Below are 20,734 nucleotides of genomic sequence, written 5' to 3'. Positions count from 1 at the left end.
CCCACTTAAAGCGATCCACCAATTGACTAACAACCGTGTTAGTCTGACTTCCAGCTGTTTACAGAGGCGCGTGGAGTAAGGAAACCGCCCTACGGTTTCTCCCCGCCCCGGAACACCGCAGATGACTTTTCGTGTAATAAAATAATAATCTTTACGTTCAGTGAAGTGAGGGGTAATGTCCCAAAACTCTTTTACGTCCACCTACACAGGCCGACAGGGCCTTGGCTTAACATCTCATCCAAAGGACGGCACCTTCAAGCTCGCCCGCACTTGGAGAATCAGCTTCATTTATTATAGTCCCCAATCCTGACGTGGGGCTTGAACCCACAATCTTCTGACTCAGAGACAAGCGAGCTATCAGTTGAGTCAGCCTGACACAAATTTCTCTACATAACCCCAAAACAACAACAACAACAACAAGATAACATGTGTATAGCGCTTTTCACGTTGGGAGGACGTCCCAAGGCGCTGGACAGTGTACAGCGTTTCAGACCCGAGCTGGGGTCAGGGGGCGAGAACATAACATAACACGTAGGAGCAGGAGGAGGCCATTCGGCCCTTCGAGCCTGCCCCGCCATTCAAACATGGCTGATCTGATCTAATCTAATCTGACGCTGCCTTATCCTATATCCCTTAATCCCTTTTGCAATAAGAAACATATCTATCTCAGTCTTGAATATGGAGGTCACAGAGGTAGGGTGGGGCGAGGCCATGGAGGGCTTTGTAGGTGAGGACCAGGATCTTGAACTGGATCCTCTGAAGGATACGGAACCAATGGAGTCGGGCGAGAATGGGGGAGATGGGGACACGGAGTTTGGTGCGGGAGAGGACACGGGCTGTAGAGTTCTGGATTATCAGCAGCTGTGGAGGGAGGAGTCAGGAGGGCCTCAGTCTTGTTCACATTCAGCTGTAGGAAATTTGCCCTCATCCAGGACTTGGTGTCCGACAGGATGGAGGCAGAGAGATAGAGTTGGGTGTCATCCGCATACATAAGGAAGTTGACCCCATGTCTGCAGATGATGTCACCGAGGGGGAGCACGTAGATATTAAAGAGGAGACAAGGACAGAGCCCTGAGGGACGCCAGACGTGACAGTGCGGGGGCTGGAGGAGAAACCGTTAGAGGCAACAAAGTGGAGACGGTGAAAGAGATAGGAATTGAACCGGGCAAGGGCAGGTCCGCGAAGATGGAGTAAAGCAGTGATGAGGATGGAGTGGTCGAGAGTGTCGAAGGCGGCAGAGAGGTCGAGGAGGACAAGGAGGCAGAGGGAGCCCTGATCACAGATGTTCAGAATGTCATTAGTGACTGTGACCCCAGGGCTGTTTCTGTGCTGTGGGCAGCGCGGAAGCCGGATTGGAGGGGTTCAAAAAGGGAATGGCGAGAGAGAAAGGAGCGGAGCTGGAACACGACGACTCATTCCAGGACCTTCGAGAGGAATGGGAGGTTAGAGATGGGGCGGGAGCTGGAGAGGAGCGATGGGTCCAGGGATGGTTTTTTTCAGGATGGGGTTGATGATGGCTGTGTTTAGGGGGGTGGTATCTGAACCGGTGGACAAGGAGAGGTTGATGACATTGGACAGGAGAGGGGCCAGAAGGTGGAGCTGGGAGATGAGGAGAGAGGTGGGGATGGGATCGAGGGAGCAGTTGGTGGGTTTGAGTTTGCGGACAGTCGTGGTGAGGGAGTGGGGAGAGAGAGGGTCGAAGGAGTATAGGAGGGGATGGGTGGTGGGTGGGGCGTGAGGGAGAGGTGGTGTGGGGGTGGCTGTGGATGGGGCTGAGGTGCCTGAACTTAACCCCTCGATTTTAGATTCGAGGAAGTCCAGCATCTCCTCACAGTTGGCGTTTGAGGAGAGGATGGGCGAGGATTGGGAAGGTCGACGGAAGAGACAGTTAGTGGTGGAAAAGAGAAGCCTGGGGTTGTCATTTGCCTCCAAGATAACCTTGGGATAGAAGGAGGATTTGGCGGAGGCAAGAGCGCAGCGGTATCTAATAAACACCTTTATTAGAGTGACACGTGGAAGTCTATGCGACTGCAGCTTTCAAAAGATAATGTACGACAGGAACGTGGTTACCGGGAAGGGCGGTGGATTCATTTAATTCATTTAAATGATTCATTTAGTAAACACCTTTATTAAAGTGACACGTGGAAGTCGATTCGATTGCAGCTTTCAAAAGGGGAATTGGGTATGTACTCGAATTTCAAGGGCTATCGGGTAAGAGCGGGGGAGTGGGGACTAATTGGGGTAAGAGTGGGGGAGAGAGGACGAGTTTGCATCTCTTTTCAAAGAACCAGCAAAGGCACGACTCCTTTCTTCTCTCGCCAATCGACTAACAACCGGGTTCCTCTCACTGCGAGGTAAGCAGAGGCACGCGCGCGCGTGTATGCGTGTGTGTGTATGCGTGTGTGTGTGTGTGTGTATGCGTGTGCGTGTGTGTGAGTGTGGAAACTTGCCTAAGGTTTCGCCCTGACCTGACCTGCACCCGGGAATCGAACCCGGGTTCCTCTCTCTCTCTCTCTCTCTCTCGCTTGCGAGGCGAGGGCTCCACACTGCACACCCGGACTCCGCCAGGATCTCGCACTTCCCGCAGCAGCTTCCGGTCTCTGGGCGGCAGCGGAAACCAGACCAGCGCCGGGAACGCCTCAAGCAGCGGACGAGTCCCCGGGGACGAAATAACCCACGTAGCTAATTGGGGTCAACGAGACAGGTTTTTATATAGATTACGCCTCGGGTAAGAAGGAGATGGATTTTAACCGCAAGTCGATCCAGATTGATTGACCTCAATTGACTGCTGCAGCCAATGGAAATGTGCTTTTTCCTTAAGCAGTCGCCATGTTACTTAGACATGGCGGCCAATCATTTATCCCAATTTGCTGGCACTCGGAAATAACATTCGACATTGATCTGCAGCATTACAGGGAGCGAGAGCGATGACTCGAGGCCTTAGCCTTCCAGTGGAAATTATTCGAGGCAATTACCGATCGCTGATCATACTTAGATACCAGTCTCCGAGACACTCCAGTCGATTCCTCCCGGTACCAGTGAGGATGCGCTGATCAGGGGGTACGGCGTCCGGGCGTGCGAAGCCTCGCTGACCCTCAGCTGCTGCTGCGGAGACTGCTTTTGCTCACCGTCTCCAACCATGCCATGGCAGTCCCTCGCGTTTGTGCTTACGATGTCAAAGGTCTCAAAAAGGGTGTGTATTTGCAGGCAAACGCAGCAGGCAATTTACACACAGCAATGCTCCCGTCCCACAGACAGAGCGCGGGTGAATGGCTAATCTGCGCAGCGAATCGCTGGCCACGGGATCCTCCCCACTCTTCCGGGGTTTGAATATCTCATCCACCGTTGGCAAGCGGCTAAACCTCCATTGCTCCCGAGCCCCGGGCAGGGCGAAGCCTTTCAGGCAAGTCACCTGGCGGTAAGTAGGAACCCGGTGGTTAGTTGGTTGGGGGGGGAATCGCTTTCCCGGAGGTAGTGATCCCTAAAAAAAAAATTAATTAAAACAAATGCTTGTGGGGACCCCGCTGGGCGCGATCGGTCGGCTGCCGCCTTTCGCCCACAAAACATGACAGTTCACTTTACAGCCCATCCCGTGAAGCGCTTTGAGACGTCTCAAAGATGTGATCAGTCGCTGTGTCGAACGCCGGGATTATTATTATCATTATTGTGACTGTTTGTAGGTAATGTGCCCTAATTGAACTCAGCCTCGCTTCATGCGACTACAGCTGATATCGTCCTCGCGGCCCCGGGTAATAACCCCTTCGAAAACAATAATAATGCTAATAATAATTTGGTCACTCGCTCCACGACTGTTCGTGGGGACGCTGCTGTGTGAATTCACCGGGTTCCTACTCGCTGCTCGTTACACAGAGGCGTGTGTGTGAGTGCGCGTGTGTGTAGAGTAAGGAAACTTTAAGGTTTGGCCCTGACCCGCCCGGGAATCAAACCCGGGTCCTCTCTCGCTTGCGAGGCCGGGGCTCTACCCCCCGAGCGACAGGGACTCCCACCCCCCGAGGACCGTGAGAGACGAGGTTTATTTTCTGAGCGTAAGGCAGTGTTGAGCGCTCACGATGAATGACGCCGGGCGTGAGATGCGGGCCTTGGGGGTGGGGTGGGGGAGGATGGGGGGGAGGGGGAGACGGTGCGGGGGGGGGGAGAGGAAACGTCTCTCACTGCCTGTCCTGGGTTATTGCATTCAGAAGACTTATTGTGGTGTTGACTGCGAAGCAGAAACAACAGCTGCAAAGCAAGCGGCCGGGCCTTGGCTCGGAGAAGAACAGCACCAAGTCAACGCGGTATCCATCGACGTTGCAGGGCACGAACTCATGGGCTGCTTTATGTGTGCCCACGGCCGGTCAGGGCGAGACATTGGGCAAGTTTCCTCACTCCACACTCACACACACACACACACGCCTCTGTTTACCGGCAGTCAGTGGGAACCCGGTTGTCAGTCGATTGGGGGATCGCTTTTTCCAGGGCCTTTTATTAAAAAATAAATAATAATTTGGCCACTCGACCCGCGGCTGTTTGCGGGGGACGCTGCTGTGCGCAATCGGCCGCCGCGTTTCGCCCACAAAACACGCAGTAGATTCACTTTACAGCGTATCCCGCGAAGCGCTTTGAGACGTCTCAAAGATGCGATAAGGCCCCGTGTCAAGTGCCGGGAGGATTGTTCTCATTATAAAATAATAATAAAGTGAATTGACTCTGTATTTTGCGGGCGATGGGAAAGAGGAGGGAGGGACCTGTGGGAGACCTCTTTACCTGTTGGACCCCACCCCGGAGCCCTGACATTGTCAAGCAATCACTAACTTGTGTTCCTTACCCCCATACACACAAACACACACACAATTGCCTGCGTGTGCGCGCGTGTGTGTGTGTGTGTGACACAAGCTATTGCTTAGTCCAGAAAGAGACAAGTTGTGCCAACAGGGAGCTCAGTCAATACAGAGAGAGAGAGAGAGAGAGAGAGCGAGAGAGAGAGAGAGAGCGCAAGAGAGAGAGAGAGAGGAGTGAGTCTCTGTGCCAATTGGCAGATCAGATCAGAAGTATTTTAGAAAGTGTGTGTGTGTGTGTGTGTGTGTGTGGGTGGGTGGCGAGACTTTTTTTTGTTGGCACCAGAATAAAGGGGTTCAGAGTTCTCTCTCTCTCTCTCTCTCTCTCGCTCGCTCTCTCTGCTTCGCCTTTCCCTATCGGGCTCCGAGGAACAATAAAAAATACTGATAGGCAGCGGGTATGCGGATTTGAGAGGAAGATAGTTCTGTTATGGTAGGTGACTGATTGCTTTATTCCCAGCGCGTGTGTGTGAGAGAGGGAGGGAGGGAGGGAGGGAGAGAGGGAGGGAGGGAGGGAGAAGAGAGCAGCGACTGAACCAGTCAGTTAGCCAGTCCTCATCTCTCTCTCTCTCTGTGTCTATCTCTTGTCTCTCTCTCTCTCTCTATCTATCTATCTATCTCTTGTCGCTCTCTCTCTGTCTATCTCTTGTCTCTCTCTCTATCTCTATCTCTATCTATCTATCTCTTGTCTCTATCTCTCTCCCTCTCTTTCTCTCTGCAGATCAACTGCTTGCGCCCCGGACAAATGAAGCTATCTGTCCACTCTGCTCTCCTCATCCACTGTTGGGTGACAGTGACATCAGTGAGTGGCTCTGTATTTTGGGAGGGGGTGTGTGTGGGAGGGTGTGTGTGGGGGTGGGGGGGGGGGGTGGGGGTTAATTTTTTTAAACGTATTTACTTTTGATATCCAATATATCTCCCGCGAAGCGCTTTGAGGCGTCTCGAAGACGCGATGAAGCGCCGTAGCGAATGCAAAGATTATTATTCTGATTATTAAATGTGAGGATTGTTATTAACCCGCCACCCGCTGCCTCCGCTCCACCGTCTCCTTCCGACCTCCTCCTCGTTCCCCCCCACCCCCCCACCCCCCAAGAACCTCCGCCCGACCATTGGCGACCACCGCGCTCCGAAGCTGTGTGGAACTCTCTCCCTCAATCGCTTCGCCTTACAGCCCGACACCCCTCCACCACCCACCCATCCCTCTCCCTCTCTCGAACCCGATTTCAGTTCGCGCTCAAAGACCCATCTCACCGACCGACTGAGCCTACGGTCGCCTTTCCCCCCCACACCACCCCACCCCCCCCTCCACCCTCCAACTGGCTCAGCATCGAGCTCCGCCACCGTGAAACCCTCCGAGAGACCGTTTAAAATAAATATATTTATGTCAAATATACTTATTTCCGGGATTTTTTCCAGCGCGAAGGGGGCTGTGTTTAAACGCAAGTTGTCGTGGTGTCTGTTGCGAATGTTAAGGACCAAAATGCTTATTAATCGCAATCGATAGTCATCTCACGTTGTTAACGAGAGAGAGAGGGAGAGAGAGAGGGAGAGAGAGGGGGAGAGAAAGAGAGAGAGAGAATCTCCCTTCCCTTTTTAGAGTAGCGCTGCAGGATCTTTAAAGTCCTGTCCAGTCCTGTCTCCCCCCCAGCACCCCCCGCCCCCCCATCCACCCCCGACCCCCCCCCCACCACCCTCTTCCCAGCGGGACAATGCTGTACAAGTTTACATTTATAAAGCGCCTTTCGCGTCCCGAGGCGCTGTGTTGACGAGACAGCCTCGAGCAGGTCAACATGGATCAAAGTCCCGACTTGTGGTGGGTGGGGGCGGGGGTTGAACCCACAGCCTTCCGACTCAGAGGCGAGAGAGAGAGAGCGAGAGAGAGAGAGCGAGAGAGAGAGAGAGAGAGAGCGAGAGCGAGAGAGAGAGAGCGAGAGCGAGAGCTACCCACTGAGCCGGGTTGACACCTTTTTTTTTCCCAATCAACAAGTCGAAAAAAATGATTCTCTCTCTCTCGCCTCTCAGACAAAAAGTTGTGGGGCTCGAGCCCCACCTCGGGGTCTTTGAGCTCACCTCGCAGTCCGGACTGAACCCTCCATTGCGCAGTGTTGACGCTAAAGGAACCCTGTGACCCCTTTCCCCCCCTCGCCCCCCCTCCCCGTGTCCTGGCCGACCATTCCCCCGGTGAAATCGGTCACTCACCTCACGGCTGATTGCGGAACTTTTTTACCGGGCAAATCGGCCGTCGTGTTTCGCCAGCGAAATTAGCATTAGAAGGCAATACAATTTGCACTTTCATTGCACGGTTCAGGTCGAGGAGATCGTCTTTGAATGAGGGGAGGGAAGGAGGGAAGGAGGGAAGGAGGGATGCATTTCCAGAGAGCGGAGACAGATCGACTTAGAGCTCCCCAACGAAGAATCCTATCAACTGCTCCCATCGGGTTTTCAGTGGCTTCAAGATCCTCGCGTTACAACCCGGATCCAACCCTTGAAAGTGTCTTCGTTCTACGTTTCTGTGTGTTTTAACTCGCGTCCGGGGGACCCGGGTTTTCAATCAGAATTTCTGCAGCAGATGAGCGGAGTGAACTCATGAACAATAACTGTTCATCATAGCGCGGAGAGAGGGCAGGTGGAGGGGAGGGCGGGGGGTCACTCTTTCTCTCTCTCATCTCTCTCTCTCTCTCTCGCTCTCTTTTTATCTCGCGCTCTGCAGACTTTGTGTTAGAAGGAGTCACGGGAGTCGTATAAAAGCTCAAGGGTTAGAGCGCTCGCCTTGCAAGCGAGAGGAGTGAGGTTCCTGGGCAGAAAGATTCCTTAGGCAATTTCCTTCCTCGGCTCGCCCCTGCTTACCCAGCAGGGAGCAGGTTGTTAATCGACTGACTTTCCAGGGATAACAATCCCTTCGAAAAGAAATAAATGATAAATAAATAAACGCGGTCTTCAATCCACGACTGTTTGTGTGGGGTGCCGTTGGCGCAATTGGCTGCCGGGTTTCGCCCGCAGAGGATACAGCCAATTCATTGTGCGGTGTATCCTGTGAAGTGGTTTGAGACGCGATAAGGCGCTGTATCCAATGCAAGGATTATTATTATTATTATTATTATTATTTAAAATTCCTGCCGTGAAGTTAACACTAACGATTGAGGGTTTTCCTGTTTGACGCGTGGATTTTTAAAGCAATCAAACTCCGAGTTTTGCAACGCAATTCAAATCTGCATCTGCAGATCGATAGCAATTGTTTTAATGACAATCCTGGCATTTGATACAGCGCCTCATCCTGTCTTCGAGACGTCTCAAAGCCCCGCACGGACTCTCCTGTAAAGTGAATTGACTGTGTATTTTTGTGGGCGAAAGATTAGCGAAAACACTGTCAAAGAGGTAGGTCTCCGAGGACTTTGCACCTTTTGGACGGTTGTTTAAAGCGTAAGAACAGCGTTGTCAGTAGCAAACCGAGACCTTTTAGCCGGTTAGACTCCAGCAGTTACCCCCAACACTCTGGGTTCCCCCCCCCCCCACACCACCACCACCCCAAGCCTTGGCTCTGCGCCTAATACTCTCTGGAATTAGGTAAGCAGGATGCATCCCTCCAGGGAGAGAGAGACAGAAGGAGAGAGAGAGATAGAGAGAGAGAGAGTGTATTCCATTCCGACAATCTATCTCTGGGATTCCCACGTGTCGTTGGGAGGTCTGGAATTCTCAGTTGGGGTTTGGAGACTCTTAAGCGACGGTGACGGGTTTCCGCGTGTGTCAGACACCCCCCGACTGACCCCAAAAACGATGTGAATGAAGAGGAAGCGGTTTCTGAATGTCATTTTCCGTTTCCCAGACCCTGGGGATGAATTCTGAGTGTGACATTGTCCTGGAGATCAAACAGCGACAAGCGGAATGTCTCCGGGATTTAGAATTGGAGGATCAGACCCTGCACAACGGTGAGTGTGTGTGGGGGGGGGAGTGGGGGGGCTGCGGGGGGGGGGGGCTGCGGGGGGAGGGGGGTGTTTCTCTCTATCCTATAGGTGATGGAAATAATCAGAAAGTCATCACACAAGAGGAGATCGCGCCAATAAAACACACAGTCGGTTCACTTCACAATGTATCCTGTGAAGCTTTAAGACATCTCAAAGACGTGATAAGGCGCCGTATCATATATAGGATTTATTATTATTATTATTATTATTATTATGTACATCTCGATACTTTTGGTGGAGAGGCAGACTGACCGATCGATCAGCCTTCCATTTGACATAACGCCTTATCACGTCGTTGAGACGTCTCAAAGCGCTTCACGGAGTAGACTGCCAAGTGTAGTGACTGTGTGTTTTTGTGGGCCAAACGCAGCAGTCAATTCATTGAGCGCAGCAGTGCCCCACAAACAGTCGTGGTTTGAGGGACCGAATTTTCTTGTGTTTTTTTTGGAGGGATTATTAGCCTCAGAAAAGCAATCCGTCCAATAATATGTTGATGTGTTTTAACGCTCTGTGTAGTTCCATGTTAACAGACACGTACACGCACACGCACACACACACACACACGCACACACGCATCGTTGACAGGTAGGAAATGCAGTCAACAACAATAATAACTTGTATTTATACAGCGCCCTTCACATGGGGCAGAGTCTCGGAGCGCTTAACAGTGATGGAGTTTGACCCCAAGCGGGGGCTGGGGTTGGAGAGAGGAGGTGACCGTAAGCACAGTCGAAGAGAAAGGTCCTCAGTCGTGATCTAAAAGAGGGGAAGGAGGGGGTGAGGCGGAGGGAGGGATTGGGGGAGAGAGAGTTCCAAAGCTTCAGGGCTTAGTGGCTGAAACGACTGGAAGTCAGATGTCAAGGCTGATGAGTAGCATCAGGACATATAGGGGTTTAACCGTAGAATCATAGAAATTAACAGCACTGAAGCAGCCCATTCAGTGTACGAGGTCTGTCCTGACTGCCCAGAGAAAGCTATCCATTCAATCCCACTGCCCTGTCCTATCCCCACACCCGCTTCAAGCCTCTATCCTCCACACACCGGTCCACATCCCCCTCGAAACCCACGATGAACTCGGCCTCGAGTTTGAGACTGTCTGAAATTGTCAACAGGCACGAACGATCCTGTCTTTATTGTGTAAGTTAATGATGTGCATTTAGCATTGCACATGCACACGCTGGCGCACACACGCAGAGCCGGGCAGCAGGCAGAGAGGCTGACGGAGGAAAGCTGTCAGATTGTCAATAGACCCCCGAGCAATCATGTCACTTATCTTAAGGAAGCCTCTCATTCAACGTGGAGGGTGGGAGCTGCCGGCAACTTCAACAGCACTGACGCGGAGGCTCTCCTGTGGCCTCGGATTATTATTAGTCCTGTAGCTCAGTGGTTAGAGCCCTCGAGAGGAACCTGGGTTCGATTCCCGGGCGGGTCAGGGCGGTACGCTGGGGAAGTTTCCTTACTCCACGCGCGCACAAAAAACACGCGTTTGTCCAGCTTCTCAAAACCGCGACTGAATAATTCCCTTTAATTCCAACCCAGGTTGGAAATTATTTTCAAAGAAAATTGGATAGCTGCTTACAGAGGAGGTGGAAGGAATCCTTGCATTTGATGTGGCATCTTTGAAGTCTATGGGGACCTTCCAGCCTTTGGAGAGCAAAAAAAAAAAACTTGGGAGGATTTTTCCTGCGCTGCGTTGGGTTGAATATTCTGTCGCTGTGCTCCAGTGATAAGATTGTGGTAATAATAATAATCCCTGCACTTGATACGGCGCCTCATCATGTCGTTGAGAGGTCTTAAAGGGCTTCACAGAATCGTGGATAGTAAAATTGGATTGACTGCGCAGTTTGTGGGCGAAACGTGGCAGATAATTGCTCCACAAGCAGAGGTGGATTGAGTGACCAAGTGTGCGGGGTTTTTTTCCCCAAGGGGTCATTGCCCCAGGGAAAGCGATCTGCCAATCGTCAAAGTGTTCAAGAGACCTCGTTCGCCAAACCTCCCTTGTGAAGTTTTAATCTCCCCACATCACGGCATTCTTATCAGAATTTATTTGCGGAGTTTAAACACAGAGTTTATCAACACTTATCTATCTATCTATCTATCTATCTATCTATCTATCTATCTATCTATCTATCTATCTATCTATCTATCTATCTATCTCTCTCTCTCTCTCTCTCTCTCTCTCTCTATCTATCTATCTATCTATCTATCTATCTATCTATCTATCTATCTATCTATCTATCTATCTATCTATCTATCTATCTATCTATCTATCTATCTATCTATCTATCTATCTATCTATCAATTGCAACCCACCAGGTGCATTAATAAACATTATACAGCCATCAAAGAGAACAGATGTATCATCAATTTACATTGTTTACTCAGTGTGATTTGATTTCCACATATATTCATAAAACAGGACAAGGTAAAGTAACACTGCGAAAAATCATTAGACAGCAATACACAATTGGGACTCAATCAATATATAACCCTTGCGTTTGATGTCGTGTCCTATCATGTTGATGAGACGTCTGAAAGCCCCTCACGGAGTAGACTGTAAAGTGTAGGGACTGTGTATTTGTGGGTGAAACGCGGCAGCCTATTGCACACAGCAGCGTCCCCACAAACAGTCGTGGGTTGAGTGTTTTTTAGGGTGGGATTATGGTTACCCCCGGAAAGCGATCCGCCAATCGACTAACAACCGGGTTCCTACTTACCGCTAGAAGCCTGCGGAGCAAGGAAACTTGCCCGAGGTTTCTCCCTGCCCCGGGAATCCAACCCGGGTCCTCTCGCTTGCGAGGCGAGGGCTGGAACCGCTGAGCTACAGGGACTCAAGGTGTGAATGTGAATTGCTGACCCTCCCTTCTTCCCTCCCTCCTTCCTTCCCTCCCTCCCTCCCTCCCTCCTCTCTCTCTCTCTCCCCTCAGGATGTACAGGAATGTGGGACAATATAACATGCTGGCCCTCAGCTAACACTGGGGAGGTGGTGGTGGTTCCGTGTCCACAGTTATCGGCTCTGTACTTTGACGTTCAGGGTGAGTACGACTAAAGAGACGCACAGCAATGGACCCACGTCCAACAACGACCCTCGCTAACCCTCTCCGGACTGAGGGCAAGTGGTCTGTGTCCCTCTGGGGAGAAGGTGAGCATCCCATGCCAACACATGGGAATTACCGTTACGTGTGTGGAATTCAGACCAGTCATTGGGAATCATCCCACTCAGCCCTTAACCCTCCTGGTTCACCTTCCGAGCCAAAGCCCTGACTAACGGGTGGTTGGGTGGTCCTCGCTGGACAAGCAGCGGGAAAGCTTGGCCAGACAGCGCCCTCGACGGCCAAGCCCTGTGGGCTTAGCTGGTTAGACCCCAGCAGTCACCCCCGAATCGCACACTCCGGGCTCCATACGTGAAATACTCTGAATAATAATAATAATAATAATAATAATAATAATAATAATAATAATCCTGGCATTTGACACAGCGCCTTATCACGTCTTCGAGACGTTTCAAAGCGCTTCACAGGACACACTGTAAAGTGTAGTGACTGTGTGTTTTGTGGGCGAAGCGCAGCAGCCAATTGCGCCCGACGACATCCCCGCAAACAGCCGTGGAGTGAAGTGACCAAATTATTACTCTTTTAATTTTGGGGGGAAGATAAACTGTATTGTATACCGGGGAGCCATGGATTCTCTTTGTGTCTCAATGACACTCCACTGATCGCTTGATCCTACAGCTTGTGGAGCTTCCGAACCTGTGAAGTTTTTTTCCGTCTTGTCTTCCAGCCAACGTCAGCAGAAACTGTACGAGCGAGGGCTGGACTGCTCTCTCTCGCTCCTACCTCCTCGCCTGTAGGGTCAACGCCAACATCACCTCGTCCGAGGAACAGGTCAGTGAGCGACCTTAAGGTCATTCGATTCCCTCGTAGCCTCTCCCGACTAAGCTCTGGTCTTGAGCCCACAACCTTCTGACTCAGAGGCGAGAACGCTTTGAGGCGTCTGGAAGACGTGATGAGAGGCGCTACACCAAATGCAGGGATTATGATTATTATTACTAACCCAGGAATCGAACTGGAGACCTCTCTCTTGCGAGCGGAGGCTGAAAGCTCCATTATCACCTCTCGGCTACGTGTGAATGAGGTTTGGAGGAACTTGTAGCTGAATAACGCAGAGAAGGGGACTCAGCGGGTTAAATTCAATGCCAATTAACACAAATCTCCTGGTCTCTTCGATTACCAGACAGGAAGAAAGTAGCTTTTATTTTGTGCTGAGAGTGGTAATATACTGGTGTCAAGGTCTGCCAGGAGAAAGCCTTTTAATAATCTCTCCGCGCTGCACGTTAGCATTGAAAACATCCCCCCCCCCACCCTCCTTTGAAACCTGTTCTCCCCCCCGACTGCTGATGAATGCACAAGAAATGAGTAATTCTTCCAGCGAATTGATTGAGGTACCTGGAGCCATTGCTGGAGAACTGTCAGCTTTTGTCTGTCTATAAGGTTAGACTCGGGTTCAGCTTTAACTGAGTCGTGGGGGAGTGGAAGGCACAGAGTCTGGCAAATTTTCGTTGTGAGTCTGTCGACTGTCGAGCGCTATGCCCCCGTTAATGGTCATAATCCTCGCACTCGACCCAGCGCCGTATCGCGTCATTGAGACGTCTCAAAGCGCTTCACGGGCTACGCCGCAAAGTGTAGTGACGGTGTGTTTTGTGAGCGAAATGCGGCAGTCTAATTGCGCCCGGCAGCGTCCCCACAAACAGCCGTGGATTGAGTGACCGATTTATTATTATTATTTATTTATTTGAAGGGATTATTACTCCAGAAAGCAATCGCCAATCAAATCACAACCGGGTTCCAACTTACCGCTAGGTCAACAGAGGCGTTACGCCTTGACCGGGAATCAGACTTAGGTCCTCCGGCTTGAGAGGCGAATGCTCTAACCACTACACCACAAAGCTTTATAGTGCCCTTTACGAGTGGTAGCGTCTCAGAGTTTTACTGTAACTCTGCCAATTTTTGGGAGTCAACCGGTGGGTGTCTGACACACGTGGAAACCCGTCACCGTCGCTTAAGAGTCTCCAAACCCAACTGAGAATTCCAGACCTCCCAACGACACGTGGGAATCCCAGAGATAGATTGTCGGAATGGAATACTCTCTCTTTCACTCTCTCTCTCTCTCTCGCTCTCTCTCCCTCCTTTCTCTCTCTCTGGAGGGACGCACCTGTTTACCTAATTCCGGAGAGCATTAGGCACAGGTTGGCGAGAGCCAAGGCTTGAGGGGGGGTGGGGGGGGGGGTGAGGGGAGCCCAGAGTGTGCGTTGGGAGTAACTGCTGAAGTCTAACCAGTTAAAGGCGCTATATAAATGGAAGTTGTTATTGTTGTTGGATGGAGAGCTAAAAATAACATATAAGAGTCAATCAATACATTTCTTTTTCGCCCGCAGAGAATATTTTATGGAGCCGTGAAGATAGGCTACACGGTTGGCTACAGCTTGTCTCTCTTTTCCCTGACGGCAGCTATGAGCATTCTTTGTATCTTCAGGTGAGAAGGAACCTCCACTCACTCATCTCACGCACAAGCGCAGAAGTGGGACATTATCTCCTTCTTCTGCCAATTTAACCTCTTTTGCCCTTATCTCTCCCTCTTTTCTCTCAGCTTTACTTCATTCCCACTTTTGCTCACCCCTTCCTTCCAGATTTCCGCAACCCTTTGCGGGAAAGAAATAGTTTCACTCCTACCAGTAACTCACTTTAAGATGATGCCCTTCTTCTGGATTTCCTCACCAGAGCAAATAGCTTCTCTGGATCTAACCTATTGAGTCCCTAAGTGTTTATAATCATCTCCAAACAGAGGCTTCCCACCCATCTCTTCCCATTTCAAGGCCCTCCTCTTCGATCGTGCCTTTGTCACCCTCCAATCCCTCCACCCTCCCGGCCCTCCACCCCCTCCTGATCCCAACCCTCAGCTCAGGTCCAAATCCCTGACCATTTCGCCCACAAATGCGCAGTCAATTCACTTTACCGTCTATCCTGTGAAGCGCTTTGAGACGTCTCGATGACGTGATGAGGCGCTGTGTCAAATGCCGGGATTATTATTATTATTATAATTATTATTATTGGCCGCCCGACGTGAAAGGCACTTTACAAATAATGTGTTGTTGTTGTTGTTGATGATGTTGTTGTTGTTGTTGTAGGAAGCTGCATTGTACCAGGAACTACATCCACATGCACCTGTTCATGTCCTTCATGCTGAGGGCCATCGCAGTCTTTATCAAGGACTTTGTCCTGTTTGAGAACGAGGAGTCAGATCACTGCTTCGTGACTTCGGTACGTGAAGTGGAGCGGGAAATAGGGATTTGTCCCCAATCGTTAACTCTGCAGCAGCAGTAAGAACAACAACTTGCATTTACACACACGGAGACAGAGTCTCGGAGCGCTTAACAATGGTGGAGCTTGACACCCAGCCGGTGGGGGGGTGGGGGGGGTAGGGGGGGGGCAGGAGGTGACCGTAAGCACGGTCAAAGAGGAAGGACTTCAGTCGTGATCTAAAAGAGGGGAAGGAGGGGTCGAGACGGAGGGATTGAGAGGGGGAGAGAGTTCCAACGCTTCTGGGTGTAGTGGCTGAAGGTGGAGGGGAGAGGAGGGGACGGGGGACAAGCAGGAGGCCGGAGCTGGGACGAGCGGAGGCAAAAGGTGGCGGAGTGGGGGAGAGAGAGCAGGTCGGAGAGGTCGGGAGGTGAAGGGATTTGTAGATGAGTGAGAAGGTCTTGAAATGGTAGGGGGTGTTCCCGGGGAAACAAGCCCAGGTCCTCTGGCTTGCGAGGCGAGCTCTCTGAGCTGCAGGACTTCACGAGCAGGAGATCAGTACGTAAAATTGGCCCGAGATATTTCGAAAGTAATCCGCTTTCTCTTGAATATTACGGCTTCAACCCGGACTGAATTCTCGCTCCCTTTCGGTTTCAGGTCGGCTGTAAGGTTGCCATGGTTTTCTTCCAGTACTGTATCATGGCCAACTTCTTCTGGCTGCTGGTAGAAGGCTTGTACCTGCACACGCTGCTAGTCATCTCGTTCTTCTCAGAGAAGAAGTACTTCTGGTGGTACATCGTGATCGGCTGGGGTACGTACCCGCCTCGCTCTCTGTCATTAGTTTGCCAGCCTGGCGCAGCGGGTAGCCTCTGAGCCAGAAGGTTGTGGGTTCCATCCCCCACGTCCTACAGGCGAGACGTTAAACCGAGGCCTGTCCAGGTGGACCTAAAGATCCTGCGGCACTATTCGAAGGGAGTCTCTCTCTCTCTCAAAGCGCTTCACAGGATATACTGTAAAGTGAATTAGCAGCGTATTTTGGGGGCGAAACAAGGCAGCCAATATCCCAGGAAATGTCGGGGACTGAGTGACCAAATTGTCCTATTTTTTTCGAGGGATTATTGTCCCCCAAAAAGCCATCCGCCAATTGACTTAACTACCAGGTTTCTACTTACCGCTGGGTAAGCAGAGGCGGGGGTGGGTGTGGAGTCAGGAAACTTGTCGAAGGTTTCGTCCCGATTCGGGAATCGAACCCGGGTCCTCTCGCTTGTGAGGCGAGCGCTCTAACCGCTGAGCTTGGGATTCTCCTCCTAGCGTAGGAAACGGGCGTAGGAAAATCGCAGGCAGCGAAATTCTGATCGAAAGCAATTTTTTTGTAATTATCCACAGGGTCCCCAACGCTGTTTATCACCACCTGGTCCATCACCAGATTTCATTTCGACAACATTGGGTAAGATATCAGCCTCTTCTATTCTTCCAGGAGTTTGGGGGTGGAGGGAGGGGGGGGGAGAGGGGGTTGGGGGAGTGGGAGGAAGTGGGGTCTCCTTGGGACTGAGCTGGCTCCGTGGGTCAATAGCAGGAGCCAATTGCGCACAGCAACGTCCCCCCAACAACCATGTAAAAACGGTCGAATATTATTGGGGGGAATTGTTGGCCGGGACTGGCTGCCGCGTTTCGCCCACAAAATATAGTTAATTCACTTTACAGCATTATATACCGTGAAGCGCTTTGAGACGTCTCGAAGACGCGATAAGGCGCAGTATCAAATGCGAGGCTTAATATTACTGTAGACCTTCTGTTCGCTGAGGGATATTGAAGCGGTTGTATATGTTTTCCAGATGTTGGGACACCATTGAATCTCCATTCTGGTGGATCATCAAAGGCCCGATCTTAATATCCCTTTTGGTAAGGCAGACCCACGCCGCTGGTTTCAACCTGTATTTGATGTGATGATAATCTTCTCACAGTGGAGTCCCTGTAGCTCAGGGGTTAGAGCCCTCGCCTCGCAAGCGAGAGGGCCTGGGTTCGATTCCCGGGCAGGAGTGAAACGTTGGGCAAGTTTCCTTACTCCACACACACACACACACGCGCGCACTCGCTTTAATGTAGGAACCTGGTTGTCAGTGGATTGGTGGATTGCTTTTCCGCGGGGTACTAATCCCTTCAAAACAAAAATAATAATAAACCAATCCACGACCTGTTTGTGGGGGACGCTGCTGTGAGCAATCGGCTTCCGCGTTTCGCCCACAAAACACACAGTCACTACACTTTACGGTATATTCCGTGAAGCTCTTTGAGACGCCTCGAAGACGTTGAAGATGGATAGCTTGGTGCGAGGCCTGACGTGACATGTGCAAGCCACTGCCAGGACGGTGGAAGGGATGAGATGGACCTTGATCTTCTTATGTCCAGCAAATTCTTACGTCCTGGTGTTTTTGCCTCTCCAGGTAAACTTTATTCTCTTTATCGGTATCATCCGAATCCTGGTACAGAAGCTACACTCCCTGGACATCGGACCCAGTGAGTCCAGTCAATACTCGTAAGTAAAACCAGCCTCGCGCTGTCTTTCTTCATGTCCCGGCTCGACTACGCCTCCTTCAAGGCTCATCTCAAGACCTTTCTCTGTGTCCGTGCCTTCGGTCATCTTCCCGCCTCCACCCCTCCTGCCCTCCACCCACCCCCAACCCCCAATTCCAACCCCCAGCTGGTCAAATGCAAACCCTAAAACTCTCCGGCACCCCTTGGGACATCCTCCTGAAGTGAAAGGGGCCTGTGTAAATACAAGTTGTTGTTGTTGCAACAACTTACATTGAATACAGTGGCCTTGAGATGGACTATGAATGGAGGGAGGGAGACCAGGGACAGAGCAGCTGAAAGCCGGTCTGATGATGGTGGGGTGGGTAAGCCACGGGGACATGAAGTGGGCAGAGATCAGAGGTCGGGTCTGAAGGATCTTTGTTCTCATGGGCGTCTCTCTCCCTCTCTCTCTCTCTCTTATTAACAGGAGATTAGCGAAGTCAACTCTCTTACTGATTCCTCTGTTTGGGCTGAATTACATCGTGTTTGCGTTCTTCCCCGACAACTTCAAAGTGGAGTTCAAGCTGGTGTTTGATCTCATCCTGGGGTCATTTCAGGTGAGAGAGAGAGAGAGTCGCACTTTATCCTTGTCCTGACCTTTAAAGCCCCCTCCACCCTCTTGCTCCTCCCTACCTCAAGCAGGGAGTTAGCGTAGCGTAATGCCTTGCGGCGTAAAGACACACTCTACATCACGAGGGGTTTCATTCCCCACTGGTTACGTTGCTGTTAGGGTTCAACCCCACGGTCGATGGTAACCCTCTGTATCGTGGCTCCCATGGAGATGGCCTTAGCTCACTCACTGAGCCACAATGCAAGCAGTTTGACCACCTGTTAATTCTCCCAACGCTGACACATACACACACACACGCACACACACACACACACACGCAATCAAGGGCGTTGGTAGATAAATAACACGGCACAAATCACACAACCCACTCCTCATTCCGGCAAATAGTAAATATAACATTTGGGATCGTATTTATCCAATGAAAACCAAATAAACCACAAAACAAGCATTTGTATTGGGCCACCCATTGCGTTGGGTTAAGGTGGTTCGACTTTCAATCCTTTAATCATTTACTGACAGCATTCCGTCTCGAAGTCCTGTATGTCCTGTTAGAGCCCTCGCCTCGCGAGCGAGAGGACCCGGGGTTCGACTCTCGGCCGGGTCAGGGCGAGACATTGGGCAAGTTTCCTCACTCCACACACACACACACACACACACGTCAGTAGGAACCCGGTTGTTAGTCGCTGGGCGGATCGCTTTTCCCGGGGATGATAATCCCTTCAAGATAAAATTTTAAAAATAATAATAATTTGGTCGCTCAACCCGCGGCTGTTTGTGGGGACGCTGCTGTGCGCAGTCGGCCGCCGCGTTTCGCCCACAAAACACACAGTCAATTCATTTTACAGTGTATCCTGTGAAGCGCTTTGAGACGTCTCGAAGACGTGATAAGGCGCTGTGTCAAATGCCGGGATTATTATTATTATTATTATTATTATTTATAGTCTGGTTCCAGGCAAAGTCAAACCAAACCTCTCGGCATTTGAGAGCATTTTTTTGTAAGGAGAAATATTGAGACGTCTTCACGGTTGAACAGCAAAGCTCTTTGCCTCCGGGTCAGAAGATTGTGGGATCAACCACAGGCCGATTTTTCAGTTCAAAATCCTCGTCCTCGCTTTCAAAGCTTCTCTCCTCCTTTGGGGAGGGTGGGGTGGGGTGGGGAGTGGGAGGGGGAAGAGGGGGGGGGTTGTGGGGTGGGGAGTGGGGGGGGGGTGGTGGAGCTGCTCTGTTGGAGGTGGGGAGTGTCTTCGGACACTTAAACCGAGGTTGTGTCTGCCTGTTGAGGTGGATGATGGAGAAGGTACTGGAGAAGAGATGGGATTATTTAACCTGAACCGGGGCAGACGGGAGCTCGGGTTAACATCTCATCCGAAGGACGGCACCTCTGGCGGTGCTCCCCCCACCCTCTCCCCCCACCCCCATCCCCAGCACTGGCCTGGAGCATCAGCTGACACTGAGCGAGTTGCCAATAACCGATATTGCTCTTCACTCTTCGCAGGGCTGTGTCGTGGCCGTCCTGTACTGCTTCCTGAATGGAGAGGTAAGAAGCACCAGACGGGTATCTCTGTAAATACAACGCCGTTCACAATCGCACGGCGCCCTTCGCGCCGGGAGGACGTGCCTCGCCGTTTAACGCTGTTGGCTGGGTCCACGGGCTGAGGGTTTGAGCAGAGCGGGCTGGGGAGGGTGTGGTGGGGGGGGGGGGGAGAAAGGTGACCCCCAACACTTCTTGAGATGGTATTTTAAACCAAGTAACCAGGGTCCGATGTCGCCTTCCTGCTGGTTGAATATCAAGATGTATTGTCTCAGGATGAAAGTGACTGGAAGTGAATTGGAGCAGTTAGTAACCTCCCTCCCCACCGCACCACCACCCCCCCACCCGCCTCACCCCTTCCCTGTTTGTTGCCCCCTACCCCAGGTTCAGTCGGAGCTGAGGAGGAAGTGGAGGCGTTGGCACATTGAGAAGTACCTGGGCACAGGCATGAAGTACCACCAGCCCTGCAACAGCAATGCCAGCTGTGCCACACAGATCTCCATGCTCTCCAAATCCAGCCCCAAAGCCTCGTCATTCAGCTTCCACACAGAGTCTTCCATCGTCTAGCGCTGTGCAGTTACCAACCCCGCCCCCCATCCCACCCCTCCCACTCCATCCCACCCCTCCCACCCCATCCCACTCCCTTCCACTCCATCCCATCCCACTCCATCACATCCCAATCCATCCCACCCTTCCCACTCCATCCCACCCCATCCCACCCTATCCCACTCCATCCCACCCTATCCCACTCCATCCCACCCCATCCCATCCCATCCCACACCATCTCGCCCCATCCAACCCTATCCCACCCCATCTCGCCCCATCCCATCCCACCACACCCCACCCCATCCCATCTCGCCCCATCCAACCCCATACCACCCCATCCCACCCCCACCCAACAACAATAATAATAATAATAATCCTTGCATTTGATACAGCTCCGTATCACGTCTGCGAGACGTCTC

At 51.5% G+C, this 20,734-nt stretch overlaps 1 protein-coding gene across 1 annotated transcript; it reads left to right on the top strand.

Annotated features, from left to right (window-relative positions):
* Positions 1-5,228: 5,228 nt before the first annotated feature.
* vipr1b (vasoactive intestinal peptide receptor 1b) lies at positions 5,229-20,368 on the top strand. Its single transcript, XM_042331732.1, has 14 exons — positions 5,229-5,268; positions 5,557-5,637; positions 8,659-8,761; positions 11,725-11,832; positions 12,578-12,681; positions 14,232-14,329; positions 14,982-15,114; positions 15,751-15,904; positions 16,480-16,540; positions 16,929-16,995; positions 17,538-17,629; positions 18,095-18,224; positions 19,734-19,775; positions 20,154-20,368. Exons 1-14 carry the CDS (start codon positions 5,266-5,268, stop codon positions 20,334-20,336), a joined length of 1,359 nt encoding a protein of 452 aa, XP_042187666.1. The 5' UTR covers positions 5,229-5,265; the 3' UTR covers positions 20,337-20,368.
* Positions 20,369-20,734: the final 366 nt, after the last annotated feature.

The sequence above is a fragment of the Callorhinchus milii genome, unplaced genomic scaffold (assembly GCF_018977255.1).
Source record: "Callorhinchus milii isolate IMCB2004 unplaced genomic scaffold, IMCB_Cmil_1.0 Scaffold2, whole genome shotgun sequence".
Classification (NCBI taxonomy): domain Eukaryota; kingdom Metazoa; phylum Chordata; class Chondrichthyes; order Chimaeriformes; family Callorhinchidae; genus Callorhinchus; species Callorhinchus milii.
Note: the sequence above shows the minus strand (reverse complement) of the source record. Positions and strands in the feature narration are given on the sequence as shown.